The 12,766-nt window shown below is 34.6% G+C and overlaps 1 protein-coding gene across 2 annotated transcripts in view; it reads right to left on the bottom strand.

Annotated features, from left to right (window-relative positions):
• Positions 1-12,766, bottom strand: part of LOC140760869 (uncharacterized) — an 84,973-nt gene that overhangs the window by 58,609 nt on the left and 13,598 nt on the right. The window contains exons 6-9 of one of the 2 annotated variants that reach the window (XM_073097928.1): positions 9,228-9,368; positions 8,975-9,132; positions 8,630-8,795; positions 8,454-8,552 (exon numbers count right to left, since the gene is read on the bottom strand). In XM_073097928.1, coding sequence (XP_072954029.1) covers positions 8,454-8,552; positions 8,630-8,795; positions 8,975-9,132; positions 9,228-9,368 — 564 coding nt within the window. Of the gene's footprint in view, positions 1-8,453; positions 8,553-8,629; positions 8,796-8,974; positions 9,133-9,227; positions 9,369-12,766 lie in introns of those variants that run through there. The other variant, XM_073097929.1, reaches the window with a different exon arrangement.

Raw genomic sequence — 12,766 nt, 5'->3', positions numbered from 1 at the left:
GACTCTTTTTGCTGTGCAAATTGTTTATCCTTCTTTTTGCCAATTAAATGAGCCAACATCTGTTTTCTAACTTCCAAAGACACTTGAGTGCAAGCTGCTACATTTCCTTGTCTTCCAGCTAAATGTTCTTTCAAACGACTGACACCACCACTCATTTCTTTTCCACACCAGTTGCATTTAACGCGTCTTTTATCTTGCCCAATAATGCTACAATGTTGCCACCCAATATCGGTATCATATGACTTCTCTTTTGGAGCCATTGATATTTTAGCTCTGCAAGACTGCAACTAAAAAACATAAACAAAAATCAAAATAAAATATAAAATAATTTAAAATGAGACATAATTGCATAAGGCCATAAGCAGCACCAGGTGCTGCTGCAGCAGAGAAGCTGCTGCTGCCGCTTCTGCAGCTGCTGCAGCACCTGCAGCTTGCTGCTGCTGCTACTGCAGTGCTGCTATAAAGGGGGAAAAAAAGTAAAAAACTGAAAAAAAAAACTTACCGAAGGTCGCCGGAAATCAAGGTCGTCGGAGAACGTCGCCGGAGGTCAAGGTCACCGGAGAGACGGAGATCTACTCAGTACTCAGTCGCCGGGGAGAAAGAGAGTAAGAGATCCGTGAGAAAGAGAGAAAAAAAGAAATAAAGAAAAGAGAGAAAAAGACTAAGAGAGAAAAAGACTAAGAGAGGAAAAGAGAGAAAGAGAGAGAGAGAAAAGGGAGAGAGGCAGGTGAGGATGGGGACATCAATTATTGATGTCCTCCAGGTCGGATCCGACCCGTTCCCACCCGTTTCGGTCGGGATCGGCCGTTTGGTTTTGGCCGAAACCGATTGGTTTCGGCTGGGATCGGGATCAGCCCTGGCCGATCCCGATCCGTTTCGGCCGATCCCACTCGGGATCGGCCGAAACTGAGAACCTTGGTCGTGAACCGCCGCCTATAGGGTCGCTAGCAGCCACTCTCTCTCTCGATCCTTCTCTTCCTTGCGTCGGTCGCGGGAAGAAAAGGTTATGGGTGAGGCTCGGGTTTAACTCGAGCCAACCCTTTTCTATTAAGTTTCGGGTTTGGGTTCGGGTTGAATTTCGGATCCAAAGACCCGACCCAAATCGAACCACTTAAGTGGGTAGGCTACGGGTTAGCCCGTAGCCCAATCCACTTAATTTTGGCTAGGCCTCGGCCCAACCCGATTAATTAAATTTCTTTTTTTGGAATGGGCCGAGCCAGCAGTAGCCCAACCTAATCCAATGGGTAATTTAATCCATTTTAGTTCTTTTTAGTTTTTAAATTTTAAAAATATTGATATTATTCAAATTAAAAATTTTATTATTATTTATTATTAAATGTGGTGATTTTTAATACGTGAGCTAGAGATTTGAGATTTCGGTTGTCTTGCCTAGACTTAGGTGAGTGGGTTCACTCACATATTTATTTTATTATATTTCGTACCTTTGTCAGACCATGTAAATTTTCTGTGTGCAAATTTATTTATTTCATTCGTATGTGCAAAAATTTAATTGTTACATTTTCTGTGTACATTTAATCATTATACTCAGTGCATCACTATAGTTTGTGCAAATATTAAAATTAGTGAAAAGAAAAACGAGACTAATATTGGTACGACTTAGATAACAGTCCCAGTATAAATCATTTGCGATTTTTCGTGGTAACTCAAGTCTATCTGGAAGTCCAGAAGAAAGTTCTAAATCAAATCACTATGATGACTTTCTTAGGTGACTCTGACGGAGTTAGGGTACAATCTTAGGATAAATGAGAAATTCCTAAGTGACTCTAACTTCTCTCGACGGTTAGTGGAAAAGACAAAATGTGTTAATCACATAGTGATACCATCTGATGACCCTAATCGGATCAGCTATGAAGAAAAGTCACGAGCGTCATCTCGAGGTGACTTCTAGTTGATGTGGATCCATAGAGTTTAGACCCATTGAGACATATGACAGTATAAATATTGAAAATATGTTAATACGTTGAAATTGTGCAAGATTACAAGTTGTGACTCTCTATTGTTATCATTGTCATTATTTAAAGAGCATGTTTATTACAAATTATTATGGATATTGTTGCTTTTAGTTTAATCTTATTCAGCATTAATATAATTTAGAATTAATATAATTTAGAATTTATTTGGTTTTCGAGTGGATTCCACTAACTGAGCTATAGTTGTTGGCTCATGGATTCTTTTTTTGTATTTATTTATCTATCTCAGGTAATAGTCAACGAGGCGACTGAGCGAGATGTACTCGGACTCCACCTCCACTTAGGATTCACCTATTTACTTTTCCGCTCTTTTAAAATTTATGCTTTAAATTAGAAGTTTTATTTATTTCGTTTAGAGACTCAAAAACATTAACATTGTTTTATGTTTATTACAATTAGTTTTAAATTTAATAAAGCATATCTTTATTTTATTTATTTATTTTGCCATCATACACGTAGAAAGTATTAATAAGGCTTCGTGTATCTCAAACATATTAAGATGCATGGCCGGTCATGATTCCTATTTCGGGTCGTGACAAGCAAGGTTAGAAAACAATCTCAAGCTATATCGAAAGACTTTTTATGATGACTCTAATCTCTCACAATAGTCAAAGAAAAAGAGTAGGTGTGGTGCGTTTATCATCTAGTGACACCTAGTAACTTTAAGTAGATCGACGAGGAAAAGACTTGAACGTCATCTCAAGGATAATGGGTCGTCGATGAAAACAAAATACAAAATACAAAAATAAAATACTAACTCAAGCTCACCGGATTTGATTGAAGGGTGATATCATGGTTACCAAGATCTATGTTGGGTGTCACCAACTAAGAGGGAGAGAGAGAAGAGAGCGTTGTCAATTATAATTGATACTGGTTGGATCCATCCCATACCAATAGAAATATATCTGTAACGAGCTGGATCGACCGATACTAGGCTGAAACCAATCGTTGGACTGGTTTCGATCATGGTTTGGACCGATCTTGATCCATTTCAGCCGATCCAACTCGAGACTGACCAAAACTTGGATCCATGGTTTTATTAAACTTTTATTAATTATATTGAGTTCTTTATATTGTGGATTTCGAAAGTTAAAGCTTCGTGTATCTCAAGTTCTATTAGGATACATGATCAGTCATGATTTTGATTTCGACAATGATATATGTAAATCACATAAAACAAAAATAACACAAGAAAAAGCCAACGATAGCCTAGATAGATGTTCTAAAAGGCGCTATCATATGCTGGTAGTAAAGCCACCAATGGTGTAATTGTCCTCCATTAAAAAATCTATGTATAAATCTGCAGTTCAAAAGATATACAGAACATATGAGCATCCATATTTATTCAGGCTTATGATCTTATCGAAATCGCAAAATGAAAAGAATATGAAAGCAAAATGTAGACATGGCATACTATGCAGTATGCAACTATTAAAAACAATAATGACATGTAGTCATGTTCATGTATTCGTTCTATGATTGCATTCTGCAAAGATACAAATGTTTACCTTATATGCACGCCTGGGTCCCTTGAGCTTTGCAGAATATGCCTAATTGTCTAACACAAACTAGTTGCTTATGCTCAAGATGCAGGAGTGATGTGCATCCAGTAGGTCTATTACAGTAGTTTCTATTATCTGTGTTCAATTAGTCGAATTTCATGATTGATACATAACAACAATATCATGTGTTTACCACATATATTGTTGTGCGGGCATATGCAGCAGCACACGAGGTTCATCCACAACATGGTTTTGAAATTTGACCAAACCAGATCCAGAAAAGCCCAGCCAACACACAGAAAATGTAGATTATCGCCTTATCAGATCCATACAGTTTGTTTCAAAATTATAACATTTCAGTCAAAACTGCAATTCTTTCAGCCAAAACAAGTCCAGACCAGAGAAACTGGCCTACGTAAACCTGGATCCAACCAATTCACTTATTACTAACCTGTGACAGACATAATAATTTAAGAAGGCCCCTTTTCCTCATCTCCCATGATCGAAGAAGGATATTGCAGGCCCTAACCCTCTACTTTTATTCTACTCTAACCATGACTCTATGATGCAGGAAACACTCCTCCATTGCAGACTTGAGAAGAAAAAATAAGAAAAGTAACCAAACCCAGGAAATCCACTAATCGAGGTGTTGAAATCTACTGACGTTGAAATCCACCAATAAACACTCAATATGTGAAAACTCAAAACTCTCAAAATAATCTGATCGGAACACTACTATTCGTTACGTTTATTCTCGTAGGCACAAAAGAGCTGCACCTATAGCCTTTAGCTTAACAACGATTATGACTAGCCACCTTCTAGAGCTATTCTCATCTTTTTGTCTTTTTTTTTATTTTGCCTATATAAATACATGTAATCCTCTTTATTAATTAATGAATATTTTGAGAGTTTTCATATATTTAATTTTTGTTGGTAGATTCCAACGTCAGTGGATTTCGACACTCTAGTGGTGGATTTTTCAATTTTGATTATTTTCCCTATTTCTTCTTCTTAAATCTGCAATCGAAAAGTCATTCTGTATCGGCTTTGGTATCAAAGTCAATCATTTCCTAATTTATGGATGCTCTAGCGCCTAAATTCTACGTCACGCCACATTAGATCAATTGCCCCACGAACATGGAGCACTATGAGGTCCATCACCCGACAACATCAAGATCTAGATCCGAGTTACACGAGATCACCCTCAACGAGGAAAACAAGAAACTATTACCATCGTCAAATCTCCACATAAAGTTAGAATATCATCAAAAGTAAGCTTTATTCAATAGATCTTCCTTCCCCGTTGTAGATAAAAAAAAAAATCAAATTTCAAAATTTAGTTTATTTATTTCCTTTTTTATCTCTAGTTTTAAATTTCAAAATTTTGAAATTTTGATTTAGAAGATAATTTTTTTATATTTATCTCAATTAGTTTCCATCATTTTGGAGAATTATTTTCCATAATTTTTACGATTAATACCTGACTTATCATAACTTCCTAACTCTTTCCAAACTTCCTAAATAGCCTTTTCGAATTCTAAATTCTTATCTACTCTCCCTCCAAATCAAACCCAAAACCTAAAGCCATTAACCCATCAACTAAATCAAACACTTTAAACCCCAAATTCATTAGCTTAAACCAAATTCATCATTCCAAAGCCCAAAGCCCACTAGCCAACTTAGCCCACCAGCCCAAAATAGCCTTTCTTTTAACCATAGTGGATCGGTATTCGTACCCAAAGACCGACCCATTTACCCATAATCCACATCAATTTAACTTAACCCATTCACCACCAAATCTTCTCCTACCCGATTCCACCTCCAATCCCATCGTCTTCTTCCTCTTTAGCCCTAGCCTTCACCTTCACTCACATCCTCACCTCATCTTCACCGACATCGCTACGTTTGCTAATGTCACCACCGATCTCCACGAGCAACACCACCACCCTCCACCATTTTCACCGCCGTCTCCGCCTCCCTTGCTACTATCACTATCGCCGTCTGTCGCAACAATTACTGTCACTGCTGCTACCGCAACCACTACTGCTGCTACCGCAACCACTACTGCTACCACCGCCGCCACTTACCGCTGCAACTGCAGCCCCTACCGAAGCCACCCCTGCCACTGCAACCCCTGCCGCTGTTGCCAGTGATTCCGTCGCCTGCCATTGCAGCCCCTACCGCTACAGTCGTTGTCGCTGCAACCCCTACCGTTTAGCAAAGCACAGAAAATAAAACACTAGACTTTGCACCCCGTTACATGTGCCTGATGACCCGTGGCAAGACGCAAGTATGAATTTTAGAAAATATGATTCAATCCCCGTGGTCGTGGATCACTTCTATAAGATAGCCCATTTCATTTCTTATGCTAAGATATTTGATGCTTCACATGTGGCAAAATTATATTTTACCCATATAGTCAAGTTATATGGTCTTCCAAAAACTATTGTATCCGATCGAGATGTTTGCTTTATAAGTTATTTTTGAAAAACCTTATGGCACATGGTTGGCACAAAGTTAAATTTCTCTACAGCCTATTATCCTCAAACCGACGATCAAACTAAGGTCGTTAACCGTAGTCTTAGAAATCTTTTGCGATGTCCCGTGGGTAATCATAACAACTGGGATGCCATTCTTCCTATAGCCCAATTTGCATATAATAACTCCATCAATAAGTCTATAGGCATAAGTCCATTTGAAGTTATTCATGATTTTAAGGCACGCAAACCTCTAGATCTATTACAAATGTCATCTCATGCTAGAGTATCTAAATCTATCGAAGCATTTGCACATCATGTTCATTTTTTGCATCAGGGGATCACTAAGTGAATTGAGAAGAATAATTGCCAGTATAAAATACATGCTGACTTGCACAAACGTGCCAAAAAGTTCAATATTGGAGACCATATTATGAATCATGTCTCTCGAACGAATCCCTTTAGGAGCTGTTTTGGAATATTGATTTTCTTTTTTTTGTTAACAAGGACATTCTCTCTTCTACATTTTTTTTTAATCTACAACAAGAAGAGAAGATGATCTATTGAATAAAACTTACTTTTAATAATTTTCTAACTTCACGTGGAGATTTAGTGAGGGTAATATTTTTTTCTGTCCCTTGCTAATGGTGATCTCGTGCAACTCGAATCTGAATCTTAATGTTGACGGGCAACGGATTTCATAGTGCTCCGATGTTCATGGAGCGATTGATCAAACGAAGAAAAGATATGGCATGGCATGGAATCTAAGAGGTAGAACATCTATAAATCGAGAATTGATTGGATCTGATACCAAAGCTAATACACGACAAACTCTTCGATTGCAGATTTGAGAAGAACAAGTAGGAAAATTAATCAAACCCGAGAAATCACCAACCAAGGTGTCAAAATCTACCAATGTTCGAATCCACTAACGAACACTCAATATGTGAAAACTCTCAAAATATTCATTAATCAATAAAAAGAGGATTACAAACCTTTATATAGGCAAAGCAAAGTAAATGACAAAAATAGCTTAATAAACAAAAATACAAAAATAACCTTATAGGAGTAGACAAAACCCTCGTTAAGCTAGAGAGCTACGTGTTCAACCCTCTTGTACCTACAAAAGTATACATGAAAAATAGTGGTGTCCATACCACTTTATCTCTCCATTCTTCTTCTCTACTCATATCCTTCGATGGTTTTCATCTCCCATGAGCAACCTCTCCAATTTATTCTCCAACGATCTCCATAGTACATGGCTGCCACAAAATAAAAGGACAAACTTCACATCTCTTAAGTCTGTTAATTTTAGCATTTTTATACTTTTCTTAAATTTCTGCTAGTTTTAGAATTTTCTAGGGAAAATACGTAGTATTAGGCATTTTGCCGTCTCCTAATTCTCATAGAGTTCTTAATATTAATAGTTTTCTAATTTTCATAGGAGTCCTATTCTCAAAAGTTTCCTAATTCTTATAGAATTCCTAATCTTGAAGGAGTTTCCTATGTGGCTTTCCTATTCCAAGTGGCTTTCCCAATTATTTTGTTTCATAAGCCCCATTAACTTCAAGAATAACTTTTTACTTATTCTAGAATACAACACCTTATTTTAAAATACAACACCTTATTTTGGAATACAATTCCTTATTCCAAAATAACAGCTAAGCATCATAATAACCCTATTCTAATATACAATCACTATTCGTTAAAATCACATCTCATACCACAAACTAACTTAATAACTAATTTTCTCTTAATATCTATTACATCAACCTACTTTATATCAAACCAGATAGTATTCATAGTAATTTCATAGAAAACAAAACACATTTTTCTTGTCTTTTCCTTTCTTTAATATCACAACAAAGGTAATTATTACACCCTTATTTTCTAATACAAGTGAGTATAAAAATAATTATTTATAGAATAAAGATCTCATTTTGAGAATAACAAAAAGGAATACATATTCTAGAATTCATCTTATTCCTAAAATAAATGAGGCTTAATAATTATCATTTCTTTTCTGCATTAGATTCCCAGTAGTTTTAGGAGAATTTGCATGGATCTAGACCCAAAATGTTATATTTACATAGAATAACTCTTGGATATGATAAATCAAACTTCATTTTACTAGATTTGTCACTTGTAATATTGGATTTGGTTTGTAATTTATAAAGTAAATCAAAAAAATTACCCAAGAGAATGTAAGAAAAACATATAACTTAATGGGATTTGAAGTTCCTAATATTGGATCAGCCTTCCCCTCGTGCCAGCAACCTATCCACTTAGACTCTGCCAACTAGCACGACCATCTTTACTTTAGCATAGCATCATGAAAAGTAGACTATGGCATAAACAATATGAACTAACAGACTAAAAGCAAACCCAATAAGCAAAGATGTTACCATCCATGAGAAAATGCAAATACTAACAAAGGAAGATAAGAACAAAATGAAAACTAGTTTTTAATTTCTAAAACTTACATCTGATTCCCTCATAGTATCACTACAAAGAATATCCATCAAATATCTGAAAGGTGCAACCTCAAAGGCTTGACGGACATAACCAGTATGATCAATTTCCTAAGTACAGAAATTAAGTGTCACCATAAGAGATTAGACATTACTAAACAGAACCAAATTATAAGATGAGAAGTTACCATGAACAAACTGGTAGTACTTTCTGGAAGTGACGAGAGTAAACAAAGAAAAACAGCCCATGCAAGCACTAAAGGACCTGATTCTACTATCCGCAATTCAGATAAGCTTGAGACTTCAGCATCTATCTCTTGAATATCTGATAAAGAAAATGCAGAAAAGCCTTCCCTGATGGACAAGTTGTACAACAAAATCTGAGCTAGAAATAAACCGTGATAATGAATTTTTAAAAAAAAAATTATGGCTTAAAGGTACATTGTTGTAGGCATCTTTCTTAGATTCTATAATAGGAAAATATATATTAGATCTCCCTAACAAAAGAGAAAATCCTGAGATTCATGACTAACCTGAAAGGTACTTCATCATGAACCATGCGAAGAAGATTTTCCAAGTCTAGAGTCTCAATAAGAATAAGGAGTAGCTGAGCTTTTGCATGACAAAATGTATCTTTTGCCTCTACTGTTACAGCTAGTTTTCCAACATCAAATGGACCACATAACATGCCCTGTAAATTTCAAATTAATTTTGATGCAACAAACAATGATTCTCTTTAAACAAAAGTGCCATAAATTGCCACAAAATTGAAAGAATATCACTTACCTTGAAAAGTGAGCATAAGGTTTTCCATTGGCCAACACTACAAGTAGAGAAGTTATCATAGAATATAAGGAACAAAATATCCAAAATTAAGGTTTCTTCAATCAAAGTCTCTTCTACCCACAAGACTGTGAATTCAGCTTCCTACACAGAATGAAAGCATTGTATACATTGACAAAGGAAACAATTAGTTTCTCAAGTAAACCGATGTGAAGCAGAATGCTGGAAAAGCAATTGATCTTAAGTTGCTCTTAAGTTTACTTTAAGTTGAAGTAGAATAGACGAGACGAGCTAGTTTCATGTAAAAACAGAAGTAGCTTCCAGCAATGCTACCCTTTACAAGAAATGACTGGAATATGACAAGTAGACTACAATAACGGTGCAAAAAAGGGAAACTAAACAATATATAATTAAAACAACACATAACTTGCCTGTAAAGCTTTTCTAAGAGTAGCAATTACCATGACTCAGATGCTTGTAAGGACAAAGAAAGGAATACTATTTTAGTATGTATTGCTAAATATATACTATTACAAATATATATATGTATGTGTGTATGTGTGTAGGGGTGAAAACAGATCTTAATTCGGATACGGATAGCAAAATTTAAAACTATATCCTAACTAAACTGATACAAATGATTTTCGGATAGAGTATCAAATCTTAAATGGATGATGATCAAATTTTAAATGAATTATGATCTTTTATTTAGAGATAATTAACACAAAAATATTAAGAGTTTCAAAAAAAAATATTTAAATGTCAAATACATATTAAATTAGAAAAATTAATCTCTACTAATAATATATAAGACATCATTAGAAATAATATCAATATTCATTATTTAAATAAGCAAACTAAAAACTATAAATCATTCAAAAAGCATGCGGGTAAATGGATATCTGATATCTGTATCCGAATCCGAAATTTATATCTAACACGTATCCGAATCTGTATTTGAATCCACATCCGAATTTTTTTCAAAAATTCTATCCATATTCAAATCCATATCCGAATCAGATAGGAAATTTTATCCTAATCTGATCCGACTCAGGTCGGATATTGGGTCTGGTCGAAATTAATCCGACCCATTTTCACCCCTATGTGTGTGTCTATGTATTTATATAGTTCAAATTATTAGGAAATTCTCTTTCTTTTTGCGAATCTCTATTTCCTTTTCTAATATATTGTGCTATAGCTTTGAGTAATTTAGCATTTTCCATTTATAATTAAGATATGGATAAATCTTCATAAGAACGATAAGGGATACCGATATGGTTTCACCGCTATCCAGTCTGTATGACCATATTAGATCAATATACACCCCCTAATTAGAAGATAGTTGATTTTATAACTAAATGTATAGAGGCTTCTTTCAACAATTAAGCATAATTTATTTTTCTTTGCTCGAGTTAAATATTCTAGCACTTGAACAAATATGAATCAATCTCATGTGTAACGATCATGGCTTAAAGTATCGCCCAACCCCAATATATATCAGTATCAGCCTTTAATCCGAACCAGTTTTTCCTCGGTTGTATTGGTTGAAAGAACAAACCTCTGAAATATCTTTATGCTGACTATATGTATACCATACCATAAGTTGCATCAACCTAAATAACTCAAGACATCAATTACTGGTCTTTTGATGTCTTAAAGGCCACATGTTATGTTTCCTTCTTATTTTTCTCTCTTTTCTTTTTCTTACTAGTTTATTAGTTTTTCCTTTAACACCCCTAAGCTCACCTCTGTTGCAAAGTTGGTTGCTAACCTCATCTACAATAGGCTTCCTACAACCCCTGTAGTAAAGGTGATGATAACGATGAGCACGTGTATTTATTGAATCCATCTGGAATACAATATTATTCTTGGTACTTTCACTTTTTGTATTATGTTAGATTCCAAAACTCGGGATCGAAATCGACCACCAAAAAAAAATGATAAGTATAGGTCATATCGGTTATATTAGCTTATTGGACTATTTTTTATTATGTAAATTCTAAATATTATTTAATAATGTAGAAAAAATTTTAAATATTTAGAAAAAGTGATAAAAACTAAAAAAATAAAAATTACTCACACAAAGGGGCATTTGCACCAAAAAGCCCTTTAATCTTATGTAAATTGTGTGCACATCATTATAAAAAGGTGGGTATCTAGTATAAAAAATAAATGTTCAATTTCAAAAGCCCAATCTTTCTATTGTTAAAACTGAATGATTATTTTATGCAAATAGCCCCATATATGAAACTTAAAAACTAAAATTTGTACTCATTCAAAACCATACTAAACTCAAGATGGATCGTAAATTACTCTTGTAGAAGTGAGATAAAGAGAGCGAGATCGCTATCTCTCTTCACTGTTGTATTTACAAAAAAAAAAAAAAGGAATAAAAGAGCAGGTGAGAAAGTGAAGGGAAAATAGAAATGAAAACAAAAACAACTTACCCGAGTTCACTAGAGTGCAAGCAAACGGAAGAACTTGTTGGTTTGACCATTGGATGAGCTCGATCAAATATGAGGAATGGAAAGTGATTTGTGTATGAGAGATAGAAATTAAAATTTAAAAACATAAAAAGAAGGCAATTATGGACAAGGTTCAAAAATTTGGAACGGCTGTCTAAAAAAAGGGAGAGTGAATAAAATGAAAAAAACTAAGAGAAAAATAAAGAAATAAGTTAAAAAATTATATATCGAAGTTCGTCGGAGTTCGCCGGAGTTAGATCTCTCCATAAGAAAAACAATGGTTATATGGTAATATGGTAAAAAGAGAAAAAAGAAAAAAAAGTGAAAGAAAGAAATAAAGCAAAAGAGAGAGTGAGAAGAGTAAAAGAGAGAGAGAGAGTCCAAATCGGGATCGGGTTCGGCCAATCCGGTGAACCATTGTTATGGATATCAATTACTGATTTTCCAAGTTGGATCTATTTATATCCAACCTAAATCTTTAAAAAAAAACCATTTCAACCAATTTTGATTGATATTGTCAAGACGAATTGGCTGATGCAACCAAACTAGCTAATCCTAGATCAAAACCATTCACCAAACTAGTTCATGTTAGGATCAATGTTGGCTATGGTCAATCCCAGTCTGTCTCAAGATTGGCCAAAATTAGGATCCATGGTGTTACAATCTTATGTGAGTAATCTAAATTTTCTTATCTTTGTTTTCCTCAACATTTAAGATTTTTCTATATTTTACCTATCTTTTAGAATTTAAGTATTTAAAAGATAGTTTAAAACTGAAATAATTTGATACGATGGCCAAAATGGTTGATATGTACCATTTCTCTAAAGATTTTCAACTACATCAGGATTGCAATATGATAGTTGAACCTTGATCAAGAAAATATTCATAATAATTTTGTCTAGACTCTAGAGGTGCATATTTCATCTTCTAGAGTAATCTCATCAAGCACAACAAGGGAATGATGAGAGTAATTACCAAATTTTAAGTTTATTAACTTATCAAAATAAAAATAAAAAGCACAACGAATACTATATTATTATTTCAGGGTGCAATCACACTATAAAAGGTTACTATTTA

The sequence above is a fragment of the Typha angustifolia genome, chromosome 6 (assembly GCF_048772165.1).
Source record: "Typha angustifolia cultivar Huaian chromosome 6, ASM4877216v1, whole genome shotgun sequence".
NCBI classification, from domain to species: Eukaryota; Viridiplantae; Streptophyta; class Magnoliopsida; order Poales; family Typhaceae; genus Typha; species Typha angustifolia.
Note: the sequence above shows the minus strand (reverse complement) of the source record. Positions and strands in the feature narration are given on the sequence as shown.